At 54.1% G+C, this 26,472-nt stretch overlaps 1 protein-coding gene across 1 annotated transcript in view; it reads left to right on the forward strand.

Annotated features, from left to right (window-relative positions):
• Nucleotides 1-13,852, forward strand: part of Best2 (bestrophin family protein) — a 48,684-nt gene extending 34,832 nt beyond the window's left edge. The window contains exons 5-10 of the mRNA XM_076314219.1: nucleotides 4,240-4,478; nucleotides 8,020-8,151; nucleotides 8,228-8,335; nucleotides 9,095-9,355; nucleotides 9,444-9,702; nucleotides 10,958-13,852. Of these exons, the coding sequence (XP_076170334.1) occupies nucleotides 4,240-4,478; nucleotides 8,020-8,151; nucleotides 8,228-8,335; nucleotides 9,095-9,355; nucleotides 9,444-9,702; nucleotides 10,958-12,051 (2,093 nt within the window). The 3' untranslated portion in view covers nucleotides 12,052-13,852. The remainder of the gene's footprint in view (nucleotides 1-4,239; nucleotides 4,479-8,019; nucleotides 8,152-8,227; nucleotides 8,336-9,094; nucleotides 9,356-9,443; nucleotides 9,703-10,957) is intronic.
• Nucleotides 13,853-26,472: the final 12,620 nt, after the last annotated feature.

Consider the following 26,472-nt stretch of genomic DNA (forward strand, 5'->3'; position numbering starts at 1 on the left):
ATCGACGCCGATAAAAATACGGTCGGACGCGTGTCGCGTCCGCGCGGCTGTGGAGCGCACTTAAGGACTCGCGAACTGGTTTCTCAGCGAAGGATGCTTTTCAGCGAGGCGAGGCGAGACCCGTACCGGGGCAAGGATGAGAGGAAGGAGAGACGTGGAACACGCTGGATTTTTTACCTTCGCGGCGACCTTGCCAGCCGAGCAAGGATCCTCGCGTTTATCGACCCCGTCGAGCGTTCTCCGCTTTGAGCCCGTTGCGCGTCCGAGTACTCGCGCCCCTCCCTTTGCACACCACCGCCGTCCACCTCCCGTCGCTCCTCTTCGTCTTCGGCCGATGCTTTCGAGAGGTAAACATCCTCCAGAAACGAGTACCGGGGGGGCCCTCTTCTCGTTCGTCGAAGTCGTTTCAGTCGGTGAACTCGACGATGCCGGTTGCGGCTTGTCGCAATTTGTCCGCGATCGCTTCTGAAAACTGAACTGTTTCGCGGCCCGTGCGCGCGCGCCACGGCTCACCGGTGCGCCATTACCCGCTACGAGCTCCAAGAGCGTTTAACGCGTCGTTGACCCGATCTACCCGTTTCACCGAAGACTCCCGACACCGAAGCCTCGCGTTTTGCGTTTACTCGTTATCGCGAGAACCAACATCGATCCAACTCCTCGGTATCCTTGACGTTCGTTGCCACCCTCGATCGAACGAAATTTCAAAGTTTCCACGCGGAGAAGAATTTCCTCGCGAGGTATTACCGTTTCGGTTGCGTCGTCAGCGACGAGTTCACGTACGAGGCTCGCTACGCGAGGTTCGCGGTACCGACTGACATACCTAAGGTGCAAATGACTCGCGTCATTGGACCGATCCGAGCGTGCACACCGCGTGCTTTCATAATTAACGCCGATTTGGTTTCGTTTAGCGACGGTTAACGGCGCTGAGTAACTCCCGCGCGTCTATTCGAAATCCGGTACGAGACCGTGTCGTCGACACCGTCGCCGGAACGATCCCCGTCGGGCGATCTCGCGGACGAGAATCCGTCGTCCTCGCGAATCGCGCCGCGACGTGCCGTAAAAACCCGTGAAAGCGGTTATAAATTATTTCCCCGGCCGTGTACACTTTCGAAAATTTCGTTTCGGACGGATACGTCGTCGCCGCATATTTTTCGTGCGAAAATCGCCGAGTGTAACGCGCGAAAGCGACCGAGTTTCGCTCCAAGCGGGAAAGAGCGTCCAATATTTTCTAGAATATCGCGGGGGTTGAGAGATGTAGAGGAAAATTCGACGCGGTCGTCGTTTCCCGAAGCTGCGTCAAGTGATTTTTCGTCGAACGGAACGCGTTCGAAAAGAGTCGCGATCCGATTCCAGGAAGATCGACGAGCGCGGTTCGCTCGAAGAAGCGCTCGTCTCGTTGAAAGAAACACGAAACGCGCGACGCTAATCGCGTCTCGCTCGTGGGTACACTTTGGGCACGTTACCGTACCGTATTCGCGACTTCGGCGTGACTCACTCGATGAGTTATCGCCCGTGACTCCCGGTTGCAAATTCTCGAACTCGTTGTATCGGAACCATGTGACCGTGCGATCGCATCAAGGACGCGCTCGCCCAATGAAGAGCCGATCGCGCGTCGATTCCATCGGTAGCGAGGCGGACGGACGATTCTCTCGATGCAAAATACTCGCCGGAGACTCGCGCGCGGATCGTTTCGATTTCGTCGAGCAGCGTTCCGATCCGTTTCGCGCGACCGTGGAAAAATTCGCGACGCCGATTTCGAATTCTACGAACGATCGCGAAGAGACGGTCATCGGACTCCCCGAAGCTGGAACGTTACCGCGAGCCGTATTGGTTTCAACGGCAGTTTACGCGCGTTGGTTTTTGCTATTAAGGTCATTACCTGAACCTGCTCGCGCGCAACTATGGTACACGGAGCAACATGTGTGCCACCATTAATAACTGCGCGTCGGGGCTCGTGTTTCTTCGATGGCGCAGACCGTTTCTTCGCGGCGGTCGCTCGTCGGAACGACGCCACGAGTTATTTCGATAACCGCTCCGAGGAAGGAAGGCGTCTCGTTTTTTCGGCCCGGTGCTCTAGCTTCGTTACGGATACGTCCGTGCGAACGCGCCCGTCTCTGCTCTAACAATAAAAAGATTCCCCCTCGAGAGAAATTACCGCGTTCCCGTTATTCGATCGGATACCGATCGAGCGAAGTTACGAGCTAGCGCTCTCTGCGGTCGCCGTGACTCTTAAGATCGTTTTTTGTCGCGACGACCGTCGTTGAACCGTCCCCCGCTCGAGCCTGGAACCTTCCTGTTACGTCCGTGAACGCGCAAAATGGCGCGAATTCCACGATCGAGGTATCGCGACGACGATACCCTCGTGCGCGCGATAAGAACGCGCGCAAGAAATTTCGAAATCGCTCGCGGGAATAAAAACGGTTTACCGAACACGTATTTTTAATGGACGCGATCGTTTTTTCTCGCGTATACGTAAAATACGTAATAGCGGCGGTCCTCGATCCTCGAGGTACTCTCGTTCGATGATTATTTACACGCCGAGTGATACCGCTTTATGAAACAACGAACGCAAACTCGATTCGTCGTAAGAGCTCGTAAAGGTGAACGCAAACATTTTAACGAAGACGTGGCCAACAATCTACCGTTTCGCGGAAATCATTTTTAAAGGACGCTTTTAACATCGTTTGCCTATCCCAGCGTTAATGTCTCCGCCACCGTGTCACGTAACGCACGAGATACTTACCCGATTCCTCGATTTCCAACGTATCGCGATATAATTCGCGTTATCGTTCGTCGACCGTACCGTTTGAAAACGCGACTAAAATTAATTCGCGAAGAGACAGCTCCGTCGTCGCGTTACGCATTGGTCGTCGACTGGTTGCACTTTCAACGATATCGAACGCGATACTCGTAATCGCTCTTACGTTAGAAAATAAAAGATCGAATCTATCTTCGAAACTATTGTCGGGCACGCGTTCGTCGAGGCTCTTTCGTTCCTTTTTACGAGCACCGTTAGAAAGTGAAGTTTACACCCGTAAGACCAAAGTACGTTGCATTCTGTTGCCGTGCGTTTCTGCTTTGCAAAACACACAAGTGCCGTTTTTTCGCTGTAGGTACTTTAACGCGTAATACGTTCCCCGATGGAAACGTTGTTTTGCAATATCGACGGATTCGGGAAGTAACGCGTTCCCGCGTAATCGGCCGCGTTACGTCGAACGCGTACAGATTTCATCGTCCGGTCGAGACGATCCGAAGAGGGTAACCTTTTCGACGAAACGGTCCCCCGAGTGACCGGGTTTCACCGATGCGCGTGGAAGTGTCCGCGATGTTGCTAATTATAGATGCAACGTTATCTCGCGAGCGAGAACCCCGACCGAAACTTACGTAAGGAGCACGTAACGCGAATCGTGCGCGGAAGCGGGCAAACTTCTTCGTGCGAACGTTCGATATTCTTTCGAGAATCGTTCGACTTTTGCTCGTCGCCGTTACGGTCTTGGTTGAGCACGACGATGCAAAGAGGACGAGCATCGAGCAACGAACGACGCATTCTCCGTCTCGTTGCGTCCGCGACGCTCTCCACGTGTTTCGTGTTTACGAGCGGATCGCCCGAGCTCCCGTCGAGCAATTGCGTAATCATCGACCGCCTCGACTAATAAACGATCGTCCTTTCTTTCAACCCGAGGAAACGTCTCTCGCACGCGCTCCGCTCCGATCGCTCGACCGCGCCCGCGCGATTCTCGAGCAAAGTTGGTAAACTCGGGGCGCGATCGAGGACCGTTTTCGATTCTCGTTCGAGGGGAGACGTCGGTTCGAGGCGACAACGAGGCGCGTATCGTGGGAGAACGGATCGAAAACGTTTCGTTCAACGTCTGCATTTACATTCACGTAACGAGCAAATGACTGCGTAGTAGCGGATGCACGCGCGAAAGTCGCTACGAGGTACCGATCGCTCGATAACACGGCACGTATGCGTAAGTACGTGTTCGTCGATTAACGAACAGCGCGGACGAATTCGATCAAAGGGAACGAAACCGAGCTCGTCTCCGTTTGCGCGACAACGATCCCGCGATACGCTTCCTTTCGGCCGGATAATTCGGCGACCGCTCGTTCGTTGGTTCGCTCGCTCGCTCGCTCGCTCGCTCGCGGTGAAAGTTCTCCGCGCGAGATCGGCGCGCATCGTTTTCTTCGAAAGTTCCGCTGGAAGTGAAAATAACGCACGATCGGTACCGTTTCTTGCAGGCCTGATGATGGAGTCGGAGAAGAAGATCTTCGAGATGATGAACAAGAAAGCGGCCATGTCCAAGTACTGGATGCCGTTGGTGTGGGCGACGAACATCATCAACAGGGCCAGGAGGGAGGCCCTGATAACCAGCGACCAAGTGGTGCAGACCCTCCTTGTCGAGCTCAGCGACATCCGGAAGAGGCTCGGCGCGCTCATTGGTTACGACACCGTTTGCGTACCGCTCGTTTACACGCAGGCGAGTATCCCGATTACCCCCGCGATCCTCGTCGCCGAGGGATCGTTGGTTTCGCGCGACGAAACACCTTCGAACGATACCCTTCGAGTCAACGGACTCGATCGATCGACCGCTCGAGAACTCGTCGAGAACTCGCGTAATCGCGGCGACGTAATTCGGAGACGTCTGTGCGTTTCGAAGGAACGTCTTCGTCTCGAGCCGATTCTCGTCAACGTCGCCAACTCGATTCCGTATCGGCTACGAACCTCGATGTTGCGCAATTCGCGATTCTTCTCGCGCTTCGCCCGCGACGATGTATTCGCGCCGCGCCTCCCATTATTCTCTCGAACGGCGCGCATTCGTTGGAATACTCTTGGTACGGTTGTCGATGCATCGGACGCAACGACTTCCGAGGTTGTACGCGCAGGTTAGGTCGGCTCGAATCCGTTTCGAGCCGTGCGAGAAGTTTAACGAGCTTCGGAGCGGTTACGATCGTTAGAAAGTACGTCACCCCGTTGCAACACGATACCGCGGATAAAAGGCTGTACGCGTAATCACGGAGGCTGTTTCGCTCAGAAATCGTCCGTTTAATCCTGCGCCGGACGACTCGCCGCGCGGCGAGCCGGGATGCATTATCCGGTTCGAAGGACTCGATTCATCGCGGCGCAACGCGGTAAAACGGATCCGTTCTCGGAAAGATGTTTCGTACTCGCAATTAGCCGACACGTATGCATTGTGCAACGCTAATTGCTTATCGGCTAACGTCCCTAATTGCCGGGTGCAGACGCCATCATTTTACGCGGAGTTAAAGAGCTCGCGGCGCGTCGTAATCCCGCGCGTAGGTACCTACGTGTTCGTCGTTCGAGGTTGCCTCTCGCGGACGACCTTTGTTCGTCGAACCCGCCTTCGTATCCTGCTTTTGATCGCTCGTTGAGAAATTTTTCATCTCGTCGAGCGATCGCGTCATCGGTTGCGCGCACCCGTACGCCGAGACGCGAAATTCGCGGGCGTCGATCGCTCGGAGCCGAGAATCGATCCGCGTCGCTCGATTTCGCGTCGATGGACTAGCGGAAAGCGCGTTACATCGGTATATTTAGATCGATCGCGGACAACGGGCAACTCGGGACGTTAGTCAGCCGCTCATTTTTATTCCCGTTGCTCTTGCTCGGCACATAAATTAAACCGTCGATAGAAGAATTCCAACGGTGATCCGTATTTCGCATTTGCTTATCGATCCTTGCGCGGGGAACACCGCGAATTCTCCTTTCGAAAATTAAACCTACGGACGGACCGCGATTATTCGTTCCGCGAGAATCGCGCGGCGATGATCCATTGACCACGGAATTCTGGGTTGCTCGTCTAAAAACTCTTCGATTCCTTTCTTTTTTGCGCCGCCGTCGAGTCGGCCCCTCGGTCGCGAAATACGCTTCCGAAACCTCCTCGCGGAGAACCACTGTTCCGATCGATTCCAAATTTGGCGCGCGCGTTCCGTTCGCGTTCCTTCGAGGCTGGAACGTTACATTTCGTTACATCGAGAAGAAGGAAAAGCGTCGTCGTTATATATCGCGTTCAAAGTCCCGTTACGAGACCGATCCTCGCGATTCAATAATCGTTTCCATTGCCGCAACATTGTACACACGTGCTCGAACAAAATTCGTACACCCGCTACGATCGTACGCGAATACGTTCGCAAAGTTTTGCGTTCGCAACTCGGCCGATTCCCTCGAGACTCTTCCGTCCCGCGAGATACACGGAGAGAAGAAACGTTTCGTCAAATTGCGGCGCCGAATTAGCGGACGAGAGGGCCGAAATTACGTTAATTCCCGATAATTAAGCGAGTACGTAGAAGGTATTCAGGAAACGTGAGCCAACCGGCGCGCAATTATTCACTTCGTCGTGTTTTCGTAATGAAACGGTTGCCGGTACGAGCGCACCCGCCGACGTTCTTTCGGCGTTTAAATCGTAACGCGGCGCATCTCGGGCGGAAAGACGCCGCGAAATTGCAAGGCTACGCGTAAACGGCGCCGGTTGTGCGTGCCGCGTAATGATACGTTCGCGGAACGCTTCGACCCGCGCGTTTTGCGTATACCGAACGTTTGCGCGCCGAGTCTACCCGCTTAACCGGGGTTTCGTAAATTTCAACCAGAGAGAGAGCGATTCGCCGTGACGCTTAGCGACGATTCGCTTTAATTACCGGCCGAAACCGCCGCTCTGGATCCTCGTTGTTTCCACGGGGACCTTTTGCTCGGTTAGCACGAAGTTGAACTTTTAGCAAAAATTCTCGCGGTGTTCCAAGCCCCGTGAAAAAGAGATCGTTTCTCGTTCCTCGTCGCAAGAAGCTCTCCGTTCGATTTTCGGAAGCGGTGGCTTCGTGCTCGACCGCGCATCGAAATCACCGAGCACGGTTCGCGATCTCGATACGCGAAAACCAGCTGCTTCGCCGCTACGACGTTTTCGCTGTAAATGTCGAAATTTCAGGTTCCCCGTTCGAAAAATGTCCAGGTTCCCGGTCGACTTTTAAAAATCGCAGTTCGCGAGGCCGACGAGTCGTTCGAACGGCGTCGAATATCGTAGGAGCGCGCGTTTTTTAACGAGTTTTCTCTCCAGCTCGAGGGTAACGCGAATCTCACGATCGACGAGTCGCTCGGTGACTTTTTTCTCGCGTCGTTCCGACGACGCCGCGGAAATAATTCCGCAGCCGGTTCGAAGCTCGCGGGGCTCGAGTATCCGTGGGCACGGTCGTCGAAGTCCAAAGGCAGTCCATCGATTATTTCTTGTATTACTCGTAATCGGCTTTTGCATAAACTATCGTTTCCTGGTGGCCTTCGACGAGAAAGGTAGCGCTCTCGGCGACCTTGATATTATTTCATACAAACCTGTTCGTTCGCGCACGGCACCGTGAAAAAGGGACGAGACTGTTAAAAAGACATTCACCGAGCTACTGACCCCGTTTGAAATTCCATACCCTTTAAAGGGGTGTACCTTTTGCCCTCGAAGCGAAGTTTACCGTTTCGTCGCGTCGCCGATTTTTCTGCGCGCGTTTCGCCTCGTCGTTGGGAGAAAAAGAAAACAAAAAAAAAAAGAAACAGAAGAAATTTTATCTCGCCTCGATCGTCGTCCGCGAGCCACCTTGAGCGCGAATTTTGTGGAAAATATCACGCCGAGACAAAGGCGAAGAAAGTAACGTCGAGCGGTAGGTATTTATAGCGATGCCACTCGTTTCTTATCGACGATCGCTTTTGACGAGGTTTCCAACGCGCGCAGAAAGCGTTCCGAGAATCGAATAAAATGATGTAATCCGAGATGCAAACTTCTGTCGGGCGATTCGTTCGCGTCTCCCCGCCTCGCCTATCGTGGAAGACGTTCGATCGACGGTGGTTGGTCACTTTTATCGCGGCTCGCGAAATTAACGACCGATTCGACTCCGCTCGGTAAGATTGCGCGATTCGCGCGGCTAGATGCGTTTCGGGTCGCGTAAAAAATCAACGCCACGTTTTACAACCGCGATACCCACGGGCCCTTGTCCGTACGAGCTTGAACATCGTTCGTTTGCGTTTTCCAGGTAGTCACGCTATCGCTGTACGCGTACTTCTTTTCCGCCTTGCTCGGCCGACAATTTATCCAGCGCACCGACGTAGGAGGCGGTAAATACGAGGACCCGGACATGTACTTTCCATTTTTCACCGCGCTGCAGGTGAGAAAGACGCGCCAGCTCTAACAACCGCGACCCGTTGTCGCGTATCGATCAACTCGATGGGATTTCGTTTCAGTTTTGTTTCTACGTCGGATGGCTGAAAGTCGCCGAGGTGCTGATCAATCCCTTCGGCGAAGACGACGACGACATCGAGCTCAACTGGCTCATAGATCGACACATCAAGGTACAAAGACCGATACGACGCGTACCCTCGACGATCCTACCGACATCCTCGAACATTCGAAGATAAATTCCTCGCTGGTCGGGTCATCCAGCGAGTAGTCGTCGTTTTTCGAATTAATTTCAAGAGTAAAAGCGTCGGAACGCTATTTACGACCGTGTTCCGGCTAAACGGGTAATTCTAGGATCCATTCTTCGAAGAATTTCTACCGGTTCGAGCTTATGATTATTCAACGATGATCGCGTCCGATCCTTCGGATTATTAAAATTTTTACGCGTTAAACGAAGCCGCGAGGATTATTTGCGTTCACTCGACGATACCACGCGTTGTCAACGCGCGATTAGCGCCGCGTCCAAAGTACGCGTACGTTTCGTCGGATCCTTGGCAGTGTCGCGTTTCTACGAAACAACGAAACAACGCTTCGAACCAATTCCGTTCACTCTCGCTTTCCGTTTTTTTTCGACTAGAAAATATCGGCCTTGAGTGTCCGAACCCGTCTACTCCGACCGGACGAGTACTCTTGCAACGAAAGTACGTACGTAGGTTTCTACGAAACGTCTCGTGGCATTGGAAAATTGAAACCACGAGTTCCTTTCGTTCGGGTCCGCTTTCGAGCCAAAAATTTCAACGAGATTCTCCATCGCGTTTTCCTCGTTTCGTTTTTCCCGACGCGAGTCGAAGAAACGAACGTCGCTCGAGAACACGATCCCGATTATTCCCAACCTAGAACCACCGATCATCGACATCGTTCTCGTTCGACAGGCAGGGTACATGATCGTCGACGAGATGCACGAGGAACACCCGGAGCTGCTGAAGGATCAGTATTGGGACGAAGTGGTGCCCAAAGACTTACCGTACACGGTGGCCAGCGAGCAATATCGACGAGAGGAGCCGAAAGGATCCGCGGAACACTACAAGGTGAAGGAGAGCGACGCTCTTTACGCGAACGTTATGCTGGGTACGCAGATCCACAACCACGTTCAACATCGCAAGACCCACCAGGACGACATGTACGCCGATTACGTAAGTGGCCGCCGCGAAACCGACTCTTTCTCCGTTTCTTTTCCTATTTTTTTTTTTCTCGACTTTTGAAACGCTTCGTATTTCACAGGAGAGCGTCGACACTCCGTTGGTGGAGCGGAGAAAAAATTGGCTCCAACGACAGATCACGCGAATGGGCTCCGTGCGTAGCTCCTCGACCACGTACAGCAGCGGAGGCGGTTTCTTCTCGCGGAATCGTCACAACAGCGTCTACAGCAGCCCCGAGACCGGGGGTTTGCCCCAGACCAACAACCCGAACCTTAAAATGTCGCTCTACGACCGACTGGTGGGTCGAAAGAGCAATCGTAGTCAACGAATGGGTAGACAAGGCAAGTATCTCGCGCGTAGCGAGCGGGAATTCGAGGCGGATTAATGAATTCGACCGGAAACCGCGCGAATCTCGATCGCGACACACCTTCCGCGTCGACGACGTTAATTCCCGTGCCACTTAGGCGATAACGAACCGTTCTTACGTAATATAGCCGCGCGTCTCGGCGATGTCTTCCACTTGCATAAATTAACGGCGTTAATTGGAAGCTTAAATCGAAACAGGCCGGTTGTTTTGCGCAGTCGTTCGATGACTAGACGATATTCCACGACGAGCGGCGAGCGTGCAAAGTTCCCGTGGCGGAAAAAAACTTTACGACGCGGAAAAAGACACCGTCTATGTTTATTCCCGTGCATCCTCTCGCGGCGAGCGTCGCGTTCCATCGCGACGCGAGAAAAACTTTCAACGAAAGTCTCGCCGATCTTCCAGCGCGCTTTCCCCTCTTCTCGCGCTGGATTGCGCAACGCGCGACCTTGGGACGCCTAAACGATTTCCGCGATCGGGGAATCGCGGTTCTCGCGACGACGACAAAAAAAAAGAAAAAAGAAAAAAAAAGGGAAAAAAAAGTTTTCCAAGACCTTGTGCTTCTTTCTTCGCCCGTTTCCCTCTCGCCTGCGCGATCGCGACCGGGGAAAAAAATCGACGACGGGAAAAGTGGCGCGCAATTATACACCGTCGTGGAGCGCGCGTTTCATTCGCCCGGTTCTCCGTTCCCTCGTCCAAGCGGGACGAAACGCCGCCGGAGAGTCGTTTCCTCGTTCCAATCGGTGAGCCGTTCGCTAGCGGTAAAAATAACGGCGGACGAAGATCCACGATCGTCGACAGCCTCGGGTACGATTGTTCCTGGCGCCAAGAACGATTCGATCGGCGCCTTAACGGGCACTACCGTGATTCGTCGTTCGAGACGCACACCGCCGCGCCGTGACGCGAGAAGACGATTTCTCCTCGATCGAGAGGAGAACGCGATCCGTTTTCCTTACATCCGGGCCTCGCGAACGCTACAATTTCTCACCGGTTCCCTGCAGTACCAACCTTTCGCTAGAAATAGCGTTATACTCGATCCTCGAAGGGAACGTCGTCGCGACGAGAAACGACCGATCGGACGGATTTCCGTTTCGGAACACTATTAGAGATCTCGAAGACGCAAACTCCGTGCGATCCAATTTCGAATCCCCGATCGTTCCTGTCCGTTCGTTGAAGTTTCTCCTGCGCCTAATCGTGACGCGACCTCTGATCCGATTCGTCTCTGTCCACAGGTACGATGACGAAGCTGAACTCGGTGCCGGTCTCTTTGAAGAACAGACCCCGCATACCGACGCCGGACGTGACGAAAGAGGTGGTCGACCGCGAGCAGAGATTGGCTCTGTCGGCGACCAACGCGGCGAACATCGGCGCGGGCGTGGTCGGTGTGATACCGACGAACGGCCATTACCCGACGGACCTGCCGGTGGTGCAGGTCGTGCTCTCGCCGATCCAGGAAGCGGAGGGTACACCGGTCACGGGGAAATCGGGAGCAGCGGCGTTGGCGCAGGCGGTACTCTCACCGACGTTGACCGGTGCCGGTTTGGTGGCACCGGTCACCCTGACGCCGGTCACGATGAGTCAACTGACTCATTTGGGTCTGGTGACGACCACCTCCGCCTCGATGCTCAAGCCCGCGAACCAACCGAACGGGATACAGGCGACACTGACCGAGGTGAACACCAGCGAGGAGGAAGGTTCGGGCAGCGGTAGCAGCAGGAGCGGTAGCATCGCGGGACACGAGGAACGATCCACTCCGTTGATGAGCCAGGACAGAAGCACACCGTTGATCGGAGACGCGAACAGTCGTCTGGGTAGCAACGGCAGCTCCCCGACCTTCGACAACTACAACGATCGATCCCCGATACTGATGAGCCCCGAGAAATTGGGCTACGTGGTCGCCACGGTGCCCACGAGCGCTCAGAACGCGAAATTGGGCCCGGATCCTCGCGGCAGACGATCCGCCTCGTTACCGTGTCCTCCGCTCTTGCAACCCAGGGAAGACAGAAGCATGTCTCTGCCCCATTCCCCGGGTCTTCAACCGCGAGAGAATCGAGCCGCCTCCGTCTCCCACGGTCGCGATCCGCCCAACATCGACAGGCTCCTGGTTCACTGTCCCCAGGATCCTCGTCCCAGGACCAACAGCATCGGGCTCGATCTCTGCAGACCCGGTCACCGCGTTCAGGACACCTCGAGGAAGATGAGCAGCGTCTCCTGCACGAACGCCTCCCTCTCGAGCGGACTCGGGGCTTCCCCCGTCGCCTCCAACGGCGTCGTTCCCGCCTCTGGTACCACCGCCGGTAGCAAGAGGGGCGAGGTCTACGTCTGACCCGAGACCCTCGGAGACAACGTCGTAGATTATTTTTTGTCCCGCTCGAGTTGGTCGTAGCGCGACCACACCGAGACTCGCGATCTCTCTACTTCGATCGATCGCGCACGCGAATCGCTGGACAACGTCGAGGCGAGCTTCGGTGCGCGTCACACGCGCTGTAAATACGATAAGTTATGTACGAGCGCCCGAACGCGATCGAACTTTCGACGGACGATAACAGCGAAGCGGATTCCTCGCGCGGGGATCTCGAGAACGGCGATCTCTTCGCGATGTGCGCAATAACGCGGTAGCGAGAGGACACGACGATCGACGAACGTTCTCGCGGATGGAGACTGTTCGTCGAACGAGCAGAGACGGAGACGCCGCGATTTAATTTAAAAAGAAACAAAAGAAACGATACGGTTCCAAGTTTCGTCGATACACCGCCGCGAAGGAACCAGCTCGCGAGTTTTCGCGAGTACGCGAGGAATCGTGCCCGAGGAAGTAAAGTTTCCTTCGGTGAACCGCCGAGGGTCCTCGCTGGACGATCTTCTCGCTCGCCCGCGACAACGATATTTATTCGAGGAGAGGCTTCGAGTCCGCGTCGGGGGACGGCGAGTGCACGGTTTGCCATATTTGCCATACTCGAAGACTACGGGTCACCGGAACGGGAGGTGGTGCGCGCGTTCGTTCCACGATCGCGGAAAGATCGATCGCGCGCGATAGGCGAGCGCGATCGAGGATGTTCGATGAAAATCCGCTATCGGCGCGGCGAATCGTCCGGACGTACTTTCTACTTTCTTTTCTTTTTTCGTACGACGACGCGCGCTGGCTGTTCGATCGCCCGTAACGAAACCGCGTCTCGAGACGCGCGACGGCTCAAAGAACTTTTCTACCGACTCGATTTTGCTAGACCGCTTAATTATAAATAACGAGGACGGAGCCTGTACACGGTCGTGGTGCACGATCGACGTACGCGTGTATGTACATAGTAGAACAATTAAGTTAAGATCGTTCGGTGCAACGAGATTACGATGATGCTCAATCGGCAACGGGCGACGAGTGGCACGCGACGCGCCTCGAATCGCTCGACGAACGAGTCGACGTCGACCGCGATTCGACCCTTAGCTGCTAAGAACGATACCCGGAAGTGCAAAATATGTAAATACCAGCGTATTTTTAAGCGACTCGTCGTCTCGTTCGTTCTCGCGACCTCGCGACCTCGCGACTCGAGCGGAGGGGAGATCGAGATTCGTTCGCGACGAATCCAAACTGTAACCGTTGCTGCTGTTACTGTAAAAAAAGAGAAGGTTTTAATTTAACGTCGAATTCGTCGACGACGATGGCAAAGAACGATCGGTTCTCGTCGAAATCCGATTCTCGCGCGATTTGCGCGAATATTCGTTCGGTCGCGATCCGCGACCACGCGTACGATCGAGGAGCGGATATTCTCTCGGGAACGCGTAACTTTCGGCCGGAAGTTCCGCGCGAACCGGAACGCGGTTCGCGTAGCGAATTGATAATTATTCGGAGCGTTCGTCGTTGGACGAGCGCCGCGTACGATCGTGGACTTTGAACAAACATGGGAGCGTCAGATTTTGTAGATACTTAACTCACAGTATTTGTATATAGTTTACATCTCGGTAACAATATCTTCGATTTGAGACTCTGTTTATAATATATCGGTAAACAATTGTTTCGGTGCACGAATTGCGGCAGCGTGATGCGAAAAAAAAAAACAAATATCACTTCTAAGAATAGTAATACGTTATTCTTATTATCTATAATCTATATTGAAAATAAAACGTTTTGAAAAGTATCCGAGATCGTTATTCCCCCTGCGCTATCAATCTCTCCAACGGATGGAACGCTAATGGCTGTACGGCTTTGATCAATTGTCCGGCCGTGGTCCGTTAACGTTCCGTGAAATTTAAATTTTCATCGGTGGATCGCTAACGAACGGTAGCAGACCAAGCACCAAGAAGGGAACGTTAAACTCGTGTCGTTTTTCCTAGAGGCAGGATAAACGCTCGTTCTAAAAGAATACGCGATACAAAATACAGATTGGACTTGGAAAATCGTAGCGATACGTCATGTGGTACCCGTCGCATTGAAAATATTCTCGCGTCCCTGTACTTTGACGCTTTGCCGAAACGTCTATTGTAACTTGGCGTTGCAAAATTTTGCGAGACCGAATCCATGGAATTGCAAACGGGACGAAAGGACGAGTTCGCTCGAACGCAGAGCGCACCGCGAAACCGATTTTCTACCTTGTCGATTCTTCGATTCGCGTGACACCGAATAATAGTCGTTTGTTCGGTTCGTTTTGCGTTTCGTCGGTAGCTCTAGCGTTGTTTCGCGGAAGCGCGTTCATGGTGGGGGCCCGGTGCCCCGAAGCGCGCTTACCGCTTCTTCGTTTGAACTCTGCTCGTCACTTTCGCTCCATTGACCGGATGGGTTCGATCGTTTTGATTTTCCTTTCTTCTCGACTTTTACGGTTCCGTACTTTCTCGTGGTGAACGATCCTGCGCGATGATCGGCGCTGAATTCGATTTCTACGAAACTCTTACGTTAGCTCTCGACTCTCAGCTGTATTTCCTCCCTGTACTCGCATCCGCGACTCTACATTTCTACAAAATGTCTACTTTGGTTCTCGATTCTCGTTGTCGTATTTCCTCCCCGTACTCGCATGTTCGACTCTACATTTCTACAAAATGTCTACTTTGGTTCTCGATTCTCGTTGTCGTATTTCCTCCCCGTACTCGCATGTTCGACTCTACATTTCTACAAAATGTCTACTTTGTCTCTCAAACCTCGTTGCTGTATTTCCTCCCTGTACTCGCATCCGCGACTCTACATTTCTACAAAATGTCTACTTTGGCTCTCGATTCTCGTTACCGTATCTCCTCCCTGTGCTTGCATCCACGACTCTGTACTTACACACGCCGATCCACTCCCTCGCGATATCGGTGTCCAATTTCGATCTCGATAAATCCTCCGTTTCCGCTTGGTCGTATTCGACCGGTACCGTTTCGGTGTCCTTCTCTCAGCGTCCGTCGAACCGAACGAGACCTTATTCGGTAGTCGGTTCTTCGAGCAGCTCCGATCCGCGTATCTACGAAATTGATCGATTCGAGAGGAATATCGCGCGGGAGTGGCCTCTCTCCCTCTCGCCCCGGTCTCGTTATCGTAAACTCGTTGATATCGATTAAAAGCGATCCGTGTCGCGAACCGTCCGCTCGAGGATCGCGCACTGCGGGGGAAGGAGCAACGCGTTCCCTCGACGATGTATCCTTTGCACCGATGCGGATCGAGGTGGCGAGCGAAATTGTATTCGCCGCTCGGAGGACCACGCCCAGGTCGTTCGTCGCCGCGAAAGATATTGGTCGTCGGGCAATTTCTCGAATCGCTTCCAGCGAGAAAATAACGTACCACGAGGAACTGCTGTTCGCCACGGCGCGCATAGTTTGTCCCCTCGAACAAATAGCCGGGGCTCGTTCGCCGTTATCCGCGCCAAACTCTCGAATATGTATGAGATGCTAAATATTTATTAGGTGCACCCGTCATGGCGGCCATCCGTCATTCTCCCGTCGGTCGGTCGGTCGGTCGGTTGGTCGACTCAGCTCGGATCGTTCGGTATCGCGACATCGATTCGAGCAACGCGACGCATTCCGGCCCGGAACTTAGCGAGCTCGACTGGTATATATTTAGAGTTAATCGATGTATCGGCAACCGGTGTTCCGCCTTCGGGTCGGTGGTAGCTCGAACCTCGCGAGAATCACGACCTATGCAAATTCTACCCCCCCTCGAGAAACGCGTAGGAGCACCGCTCCCGATATTCTCGGAGAGCTCGCGAGAAATTTCGTAGCTTCGATGTTGCGTTCTCGACGCCGGTAACGCGTCCAGTTCCAGGAGAAATTCGCGATCGGGAGGATAACGGTTCACGTGTAACGGACGTCGGGGCGACGTTGGAACGATTCTTCCGTTTCTTCCGTTTCTTTACCCTCGTCACGGGTCGTTTTCACCGCTCGTGCATCGATAACGGGGAATCGAGGCTCGACGGCTCGGTTTCTACGTTTCCGTCAGCGAGCGCGAACACCGGGCTCGGTTTATCTCGCGAAATTGCTTTCGGAAGGATCGGTGGTTCGCGACGGTGCGCCGCGTATCTTCGCGGTTCTGGTCGCCGCTCGGTGCAACGATAAATCATTACGCGTCTCGCGTATTATCAGATTGGCCGCGGCCGCTTACGCGATGGGTGGCGGACGGCTCGTTATCAGCGGCAGCATGTGTTTGCACTCAGCTACGACGGGGAGCGCCCTTTCTTTCGCGGAACCACCACCCTTCGTTGCTTCCTCGAGCGGTCTCGCGCGTAATACTCCGCCCCTTCGTTTTCTCCTCTCCGCGAGAGATCCGTGGCTACCGCGATCGCGCGAACCTCGGATCGCCTTCCCTCCGCGGGAAAACCTCCATCACAGGATTTCACGGACGCGGGAAGATACCGGTTTGCCCGACGTGGCTCGTTTCATCGATGTCGCGAACAAAGATCGACGGTTCCGACCACGATAAACCGAATAACGCCGATAAGCGTCCTCGAGACGCGATTTCCTCCCGGTTCCGAGGCGAGACGGTTTCGCGGCGCTCTCGAGCGGACGCGAAACCCGATTCGATAAAAATCTGCCCCAATAAAGTCCTATTAAACGCAACGCGAATCGAAGATAACGATAACAAATTGGAAAGATACCGAGACACTTTTATCTCCGAACGTTTCGAGACTCGAGGATTCCGCGAAACGTCCTCGCGGCGCGCGTAATCATCGAACGGTAATACTTTGCAACTATTGGTCGTTCGAGGAGTTTCCTTCGTTATTATTTTAAATCGCGCGGATCCTCGCGGTAACGATAATCGACGCGGGTTCGAAACGACGATTCGCGGCGCAACGTCCCCGCTCGGTTCGTTTCTTTTGCGTCGTTTACGGAGGGAGCTCGATCTAACGGCCGGAATGCCAAACTGTAGCGTTCTCTTTGGGATTCGAGGCGATTATCGCGTAGTTCGAACACACGCGAGCGAGCGCGAGTACGCGACTCGACGAACAACTCGACCGATCGCCGCAATTCTTTCCAAGGATTCGCGCCAATTGCTTCGTCGTCGAAGCTAATCGATTCTTGCGCAGGCTCGAACGATTCCGAGCGACGAAATTTACGACGAGCGCAACTTTAGCGAACGAACGACCATCGACGATTCCCGTTTCGTTCGTTTCCCAATGGTTGGCCGATTCCATCGAATCGGGTAGCGGTTCACTCGCAAATCGATGCGTTTTACGGACAACGATAACGTATTTGCGAAACTCACCGCCTCTGCGCGAGCGAGCGATCGATCGATCGACGCTCGAGCTGCCGCCGATATTCTCTAACGGTGACTGTCGAGGTGGCCTTGGTTCGGTTAACGCGGCTCGAGCCGTAAAAATCACGACCGACTCGCCCGTTTACAACTACACCTTTCGAAGAGCTTTCCTGCACCGACGGCGGTTCGCAACGATCGCTGCACTCGTCGATCGCCATCTTGGAAAACCCACTCGCGGATTCACGGAAAGTTGACGCGCACCGCGCGAAAGTTTCCCGATGACTGAAGTACTTTCGATCGCGATACCCGGTTATATGGAGAGCTCTGCGAGTTTATCGACAATTTGGGCAACCTTGCTCGAACAGTCTCGATGACCGCTCGATTTATCGCTCCTGCGTTCGGGATTCTAGGCGAACACGACGCTCCAAAGTAAACAAAATATACCACGAGGTATCGACGAAACGCTCACCCTGGAAATTCTTTCGTTAAACTTTCCTCCGGGCATACTTCACATTTTACGAAGATCGGTACCAAAGTTGGACGACCGAATAATTTCGACTAATCGTTTGCAACGCTATTTCCGTGCCTCCGGTGGAAAATTTCGAACGCGACGTTCCTATCGCGTCGATGATTCGATCGGTACGATGAAATCGTTCGAAAAGGGATTCATTTGCGGCGTTTCCCTGCACGTCGAGCGTGAAATTTTCGCAAGGTCCGCTCGGTGGGGGAGCCGCGCGCAAATGCTGGTTAATGGTGTCCGCGGTTCGATAAATGGCGAACCTTTGGCCGAATACGGTCGAGAACACGGTGAAGCGAAAAACCGTGCGCGTCGGTACGAGAGATCGCAATCGGGCGGTTGTCCAACTCGAAAACGGTGGTCTCGACGTGGCAGCGGTGTGTCGCCACGTTCTCCGCGCGTGGGTCGGCGATTGCAGCCGTTGGTCTCGCGACTTAACGATTTCCAGCGACGAGGTACGAACTCGTGGAGACCGAGCACGACGCCGCGAGGATTTCACGGATGTCGCGACGCGGACCCGAGTGGGTGGAACGGCTAGAAAGCGGACTAACGCCGGTTCAACCACCACCCTTGGGATCGTCTCGCGAACCCGGGGAATTTCCCGAATGGACCAAATCTCGACGAACCTAACGAACGACGAAGACGAACGCGCGACGCGATAACTCGTGATTTCGCAACGGAATACGCGATCGAAATACGGGAGAAACTGTTCAGTTTCATCGAGAGACAAAGTATTCTCCGATCGAACAGTACCGTGCTCGGTGGCGTTTCGTCGATTCGCGTATCGACAACTCGAACGGAAGTCTTTCGTTTAGCTTCGCGCGCGTATTTCGAGTCCTTCCGTGCAATCGAAATCGTTACGGTCGACGATAAGAGAGATCGTAGCGCGTTAGATTCCATCTGGCGTCGATCCGTGCAATATCTGTCACGGTCGGTTGCGCGCTTTGCGCGCTAGGCCCGGTTTCGACGTCGAGGCAGGCGTCTCGGCGACCGCCCACAACGGCTCGTCGTTTCCCGATCGGGTGATCGAATCTTCTGGCAATTATGCGGCGATACCGCGGGTTCGAAACGTTCCGTGACGTATCGCGTCCACCCACTCCGGCGACCGATCGCAATTTCTTGGTCGTAGACCGGGACGGTGTTGCGCGATCCTCGGTGAACGGTCGGGGCTGTTTGCGCGCGTACGATCGAAACTACCATCTCTCGGACCGTTTAAGAGGACGGTCTGCAAAATCGAGGGGTCCGTTCCTAGCGGAACGATCCCTCCGACCACGATGACGATGGAATCGGCTCATGGCCGGCTTTTTCAGACGTAATGTCGGTGGTTAGAGGCCTCGAGTTGCTCCTCTGCGGTCTCCCGGCCGCTCGACGGTGGGCGTGGGAATCGTAGAAACTGCGAGCGAGAGCACGCTTCGACGTGTTCCACGTTCGATTCCGTTTGACGGGAGAGAGACGATTCCCTCGTGAACTCGATCGAACCGTGATCCGGAGGACGGACGATCGATCGATCGATCGATCCGCTCGCAGCACGATCGACGCCCACGTCGAACGTCCCGATCGATGCTCCGATGTCGATGCGCTCCGATACGCTCGATCGTTCGTTTTTCCGCCCGCTCGTCTCAGCCTTTACGGTACTCGCGCGCTCTTCGTCCGGTTGTTACGCGTGCACGTGAAATTCGAGACGCGTGCACGAGCACCGTGCGTCGGCCCCGTAAAAGCCTACCTCGGAAACGCAGGAACCGCAGAGCGCCGGGATTCTCGCCGCGGTACCGATACTTTCTTGCCTCCAACTTTCTTACTCCCTCCTACCGATCGATCGATCGATCGATCGATGGATCGAGCGGCCTACGATCGAGACGCCTACACCGTCCAGTTTACGACGCATCGTCGACCTCCTCGATCGAAACGTAATCGACCCGGTCGTTCGACGACACACGAACGAGAACAACGATCCTCTTGGAATTAATGCAACAACGATCCTAAGAGTGCCAGATATCGATGTCGGTTTTAAGCACTGTCTCCATGTTGGCGCGGAAGGGTCGTCAACGCTTTGGCTATGTTTCTTTTGGCTTTTTTCTAGTCAGTTCCAAGTCGAGAGTCTCGAAGACCACGCGACACTGTCGTCGTTCGCGTCAAGGTACATCACTGTATAATTGTTTCTTCGGACTTTGCATTCTCGTATGCAGAAAAAGTATACCACTGTATACGCGAGATCCCTGCACATTGTAATAAAGTACACATTATAATCTGAACTTTACAACATCGACTTAACACTTTTTAAAAAATTCTTAACTCTCTTGAGATTCTTGAAAACTCTCGATCCTCTTCCATTCGGAAAGGAATACGTCTTCGTTTGGCGAGGAATAAAGGTTCGTCGCGTCCATGAATGTTTTTGCGCGTACCCCGTGGCAGTTCGGGGGACGCGAACTCGTTGGAAATCGTCTCTGCGTCCGGCAGGTGGGCAACCGGAGTAAATTCGTTCCGCAGCGACGAACAATAAACGCGTTTGGGCGTTTAACGCGCATTATGCCGGGCCATAAAATATCCGGGTGCCCGGACCGAGACGTCTCGCCTCGTCTTCCAAACGGAGAAACGTATATCTCCGGGAAGTCGCGAGCGCGCAACGAAACACGTTCCCTCGCAAAAATTATTGCCCGTAATTGTGTCGCGGGTGACCGCGAGACTCGCTCGAAATATCGTCCGTGTTTTCGTTAAACTCGCCGCCGTGGTCGAGTTCGAGCGTTCCGGAGCGAAGTTAGGTAATTCGCAGTCGGGTGTCGCCGGTTTCGAGGAATACGCGGGTAACCACGGTCCTCCTACTTTTTCGCACCTCCTCGCATTCTTTCCACCCTTTCCTCCCGACGTTCCGCCGCTACGCCGGCGAGTAGCCCTACTTTTTCCTTCCTCTTCGCTTTCGTTCCCCCCCGATCGCTCCGAACGTTCCACCGCCACGCTACACGGATCCCCGTAATCCGCTTTCTCGTACCTCTTCGCTCTCTTTCGACCCTTTTCCTCGAACCGACCACCGCTACTCGTAGCCCTCTAACCTATTCGCGACTCTTTGCTTTCTCTCGTGCGTTCAACCACCGCGCGGCTCGAGTCTCGGCGTTCCCCGTGCTTTTTCGCGTCTCTCGCGTTCCTCCGGTCGTTTCTTCTCGAGGTTCCGCGCGTAAACGAAACGGCGACTCGCGCGAGCACGGAACGTCGCGAAAGCGTTCCCGAATGATCGTTTTTCCAGCGACGCGGCCGAGAAAAGCGAGAATCGTTTCCCGGGAGAGCATCGGTCGAAAAGGGGCTAATCTTCCGGTGGATATTCGATTACGCTCGGTAAATCTCGGTGGCGTTCGCGGCGCGAGGGAAGAAACCGTTGGGGGACCTGGAAATAAATGGACTGGACGAACGTACCGATCTTTTACAGATGTATACCCGGTATAAAGCTCGCGGAGAGTATCTACGGGCCCTACGTGTCCCGCGCGCGAGCTCGTATAATCGCGCTAGTCGCGACGTGTTCGCTTGATTCACGACACCCCGGAAGCGAAGTGACTGCGATACGAAACGCCGTGACACCGGACAGTCGGCATCTCCGTGCCTCCTATAAGACCCCATAAATCACCGACAACAAAGCGACCGTTCGAGCATTAAAGGCCTTCCCCGCGCCGGTTTTCCCGCCGGCGCGCCGACCCGCGGAATTGTTCCGACGATTCGAGAATCCTCTCGACGCGAGACGCGCGTACGCCTCTCGTCGACGGTCCGTAACCACGAGCTGTGAAACCGTTCTTTTCGGATCGTTCGAGCTTCCGATCGCCGCTTCGCGGTCGTGCGCTCCAACTGTGTCAAACGGCGAGCTCGCGGCGGAAAAATGACCGTACCCCGCGCGCGAGCGCGAGCAGCCTGTAATTTTCACGCAATCGCGATGGAAAAGTGTATAATGCGATAATTCGAAATTCTTGCGAGACGCAGCCGAGGAAGATTGGCGCATTTACACCTCTCGGCGGTCCGCGCGAGCCTGCTTCTTACTCGACGACGACCGGTATCCAAGTCTCGCGTCAACGCCTCTCGCAACGCCGCGACCGCTCCTCTTGTGCAAAAGCTAGACGATCGTAAACGTTGCCGCGTTGGTAACCGCATTTTCCCAGGAACAATGACGATACGACGTACGCGCCGCGTCAATCTGTATTTAAAATACGTTTCTCTCACCGCGTAATCGCGCGATCTGTATTACCGAGCGGATAATAGATCCAATTTATAATTCAAGCCCCCCTCTACGGAGGACCCAAATATTCATCGACGGAATCGTCCGATCGGAGCGCGGCCGGGTGTACCCGTACGTGACCGAGGTACACGCGTACCTGGTTACGCGCACCGGAAATCGTTTCGTCGTTGGTGAACAACGCGGCCGATATCGGCTATCCACCGACCAACTACGCGCCTTATCTCGCCTTCGTTCGCGGAACTACAACGATCGTGCAACTTTGCGCGACCGAGAATCCTCGCGTTTCCTTTCCAAGTACGCGAAACGATCGACTCGAGCGTACGCGGAGACCTGGAAACGGAACAGAGAGGGGAGTTGCGATAAGACGACTTGTTCTTCGAAACCGATTTCTCGAAAGATCAGCGTATTTTTGTCGAAGCGTCTCGATCGTTCGGGGACCAAGAGGTTGACTCGGTGAAATTCTCTCGCCGCGTTTTCGCGATATGTGTCGGTTGGTAACGCGTTCGCGGTCGATCGTTCGTCCGACCGATGGAAGAGGACGCGCGAGCGGGATCCGCGTTCTCGAAAAATGGTTTTTCGCGTCGCGGTACAGGGTTCGTTGTCACGGGGGAACGAACGAGGGAGGGACCGGGGAGGTAAGGTGCGTCGCGCGTACCAGAACCTCCTGGTCCCCGTGGCAACATCCGTCAACCGTGTACGTATACCCGACAGCCCGATAAACTGGCCGACGTATCCACGGACCCGCCTTGCATTATGCAACCGAGGCGCGGCGAGCTTTTCTTTCGAAGGTGTTCGGGAGAGGAGGCCAGGAAACCGTGCAGCCACGCCGGCAGGGCCAGCCCTTTCGTACCGGCGTACCTTCTGCCACCTGTGGCTACGAAAAGGGCCACCACCGCGAATATTATTATCCGGGTGCAGCGCACCGCGACCGAGCGAGATCCCCGATCTCCCGGCGTCGTCTTCTCTCGCCTTACTCCACCGCAGCTGGAATTAATTGTCCTAGCGCGATGCACCGATTAAAGCCCTCCTACGTGTTCGAGCGCACCGCCGCGAGCAACGAGAGCCTCGCGGCGAGGCTTTAAAGCGGCTCTCACACTCGTGGCTCGTCGTGGCAATTTCTCGTACGCGGAATTCGCGATTTCGAACGCGAACGTACCACCGGATTCGACGTTTTCGGTAATCTCGGAAAGTATAACGGCCGACGGCCGAGATACGCAACGATTCCCCGGTACACGCGGAACACGATTTCTATAATCTCGCGGAACGGACGGAATAAATTTTTTTTTACCGGTTTATCGGTGCTCGAACCTCTGGTATTCCTACGAGAAGATTACGCCATTTTGCGAGCGGCAGTTGTTACCATGTTTGCAGAATCTGCCTACCTCCGCGATCCCCGATCCGGACCCGAGCCACGGACTTTTCTCTCGAGTTCATCCCACGGGAACTAATAGGATTAAGATGCGGCGATTGCGGTGCCCGTAGCACAGTCCTTGATACGTTCGCTTGTTCTTCGGCGTCTACGAAACCTCGGTGAAATCGCCTACAAATTATACCCCGAAGGGGGATTACGGGAGTATCTTGCTTCGAATCCTCGGAAATTTACATCGAAATAAAAGTCGTGATTTCAAATTTATGGACCCCGCGTGTATCGCGCACGGTCGGCTTAAGAATTCGTGGAAAGGAAGTATTAGCGTCTCTCTATCGAATTTATCGCCGTTGCGCAACGCGGTCTAATTTTTATCCGCGTCGACCCGAACGACTTCGTTACGACGGGGAATTAGATTTGAAAAGGAATCCCGTGAAAGAGTCGCGGACAGGGGACGTGTTCCCGAAAATAGATCGCGATCGAAGCGAATCTTTCCGATACGCGAACTCGTTCGGGCGGCTCGCGAGTGGAATCCCGCGTCGTTGGGTTTCTATATCGGAGCACCGTTTCCGCGATACGTGGCGCGATACTCGCTACCGTGGAAACAAACCGCGCCGGTAGCTGTCCTATTTTCACGGTTCTCGTCGTTTCCGTTCTTATCGCGCGGCCTTACGGATTCCTCTTCGCGAAATTACGCGAGCGCGTCGGCGTTCGGGAACCAGAGACCTTAAATGCCGCGCACAGGGTGTCTCGGCGAGAAATCATTTTCCTTCGTGATAAATTTTCACCCCGAATTCCTCGAAACGAAACGAGCCGATTCCTCGGAACGTTCGAGTCCGATGCATCCGTACGCGGGAAACGATTTCGAATAAAAACGCGACGAGCGCCACCGTCGATCGAACGCGTACGTTCGAAGACGAATTAATTCGACTCGCGTTTGGCAAGGTTGCTTCTCGAATTCGAATCGTGGCGGCCGACTAGCAACGAAAATAGCGAGAAAATTATTCCGAACAACCGAATCCCCGCGCGAACAAAAAGGAGGGAAAGAAAGGTTTCGCGGCGAGCTCGATGACCCGCGCGTCGACGAAACGGAAATTTGAATACGGCGTCGTGCCACGACCTTGAAGCCTCCCGACGAGAACGTTCTCGGCACACCGTGTATATTTCTCTCCCGCCCTTCCGCCCCCGCCGTTTCAGCTCGGAGCAACGTTGGGGGTGGTTGCATCGGCAACGTTGCACTCCGCTGGCGTCGCATTACGTTTATTAACCTAACCTTACCGGCGCGGCACATACACCAGCGTACCGTGCACACGCGAGGGCGAACCTGCATGGAACCTTTTGCGATTACACGTACCTATACCTTGCGTCGTAAACGACAGCTTTTGCGTACGCGGACAAAGCGAAGACCTGTTGCGCCGGGAACCTTCGTCCACCTTTTTAATGGACGCCATTTTGCGTTCCGACGAATCCCGCGGAGAAACTTTTGCAAAATCTCGCCGCCCCGGGGGAAGACCAAACAAGTGTCGCGAATTTCATCTCAATGGTACGCTCGGCTCGATCACTTTTTCGAGTCGTTGCACCGCGAGATTGAAATTTCAAGTTCGAACGAGACACCCGTGTCACCGTGAACCAATAAATATCGAACCGTTCGCTCGACCGAGCGCGCGTTGCTTTTACTTCGTCCGTCACCGTGGTTGGATACAAGATACAAATTAATCGAATCAGCCATTAAAATTTATTTCAAATTCGAGATAGGTCTCTTTGGTGAGGAAGAAAGCAGGGCGCCATCTTTCCTCGGTATTATGTCGAGTGGATAACGCGTAACGCGGAGTTGCTCGCGAAAAAATTGCAACGTACGGATCCGTGTCGCGGGAAAAAAACCAAAATGGTCGTTCAAACGACACCGTACTCGGCGTACAACACCGTCAAACGCGCCAACGATGGAAATATTTCAAAGTCCATCGCTCTCGTCGAAACACCCCTTGCGTTCGGTGTTACACGAGCATCGAAATATTACCACCAATTTTATCCACGATATTCGTTTAATTTTATTTCACCGACGATATTCGTTTAATTTTATTCCAAGACGCGTTGCTACATCACCGTCGTTAACAGTTTCTTCGTATCGGGTATCTACCGGCTACGTATCGGTGTTAATGTCGGACCGAGAATCGGCGCGCACCATCACACGTATCCACGTTGTTACTTTCAACGGGGAATACTTCGAAGTTGCAAATTTCCGCGAATCGAAAGTTGCAACTTGTACGAAACTTATCGACGAACTAAAAAACTGGTTCCGTAAGCGACCAGCGTGGACGAAAGTAACTCGCGCGAAGAGGCTAGGAATATTACCGCGACGCGATACCAACGTAGTTTTTCGAATATACGACGTTACGATCCTTCTAACCGCGATCGGATTTTATCGCGCGCACGATCTTTATAAATTTCGCAGATAGTCGGAGCCAAGAATCCGGATCTTGGTCGACGAGACGATACCCAATTGTTTCGTCATGGCGATCTTCTCTAAAGTCTTCTCTTAATTTTGCGATTTACCGCGTTTCAAAATTTGACTCCGGTTCGTTCCGGATCGAGCAGGGCTCGAGAGTTAAGGGACGGTCGATTCCCAAAGAAAGACGCGCACACCGCGAACACGCTCGAGGCAAGAAAGTTCCGTGGTCGCGCGTCGTTCGCTGAAAGCACGGATAACCGAAGAATTACCGTCCCTGGTTTCGATCGGCCGGTAGTCCCGAGAAAATGAGTGCCTGGAACGCACACGTCCGAGTTGTCCCTAACGACGCGATATCTCCGCGGTTTGTTAGCTACGTGCTCCGATTCGATCTGCGATGATTCACGCCCGTTGGTCGGCGTCGTCCACGGTAGAGAACGATCCGTGACACGGGCCGTGATCAGACTTTCCGCCGCGAAGAATTCGAAGCAGCGCGAACGACCAAACGAGCGTAAAACGGATCGGGAACGTTATTACCGCGGGAGCGGTGAGCAGCG

This window comes from Ptiloglossa arizonensis, chromosome 6, assembly GCF_051014685.1.
Source record: "Ptiloglossa arizonensis isolate GNS036 chromosome 6, iyPtiAriz1_principal, whole genome shotgun sequence".
NCBI lineage: Eukaryota > Metazoa > Arthropoda > Insecta > Hymenoptera > Colletidae > Ptiloglossa > Ptiloglossa arizonensis.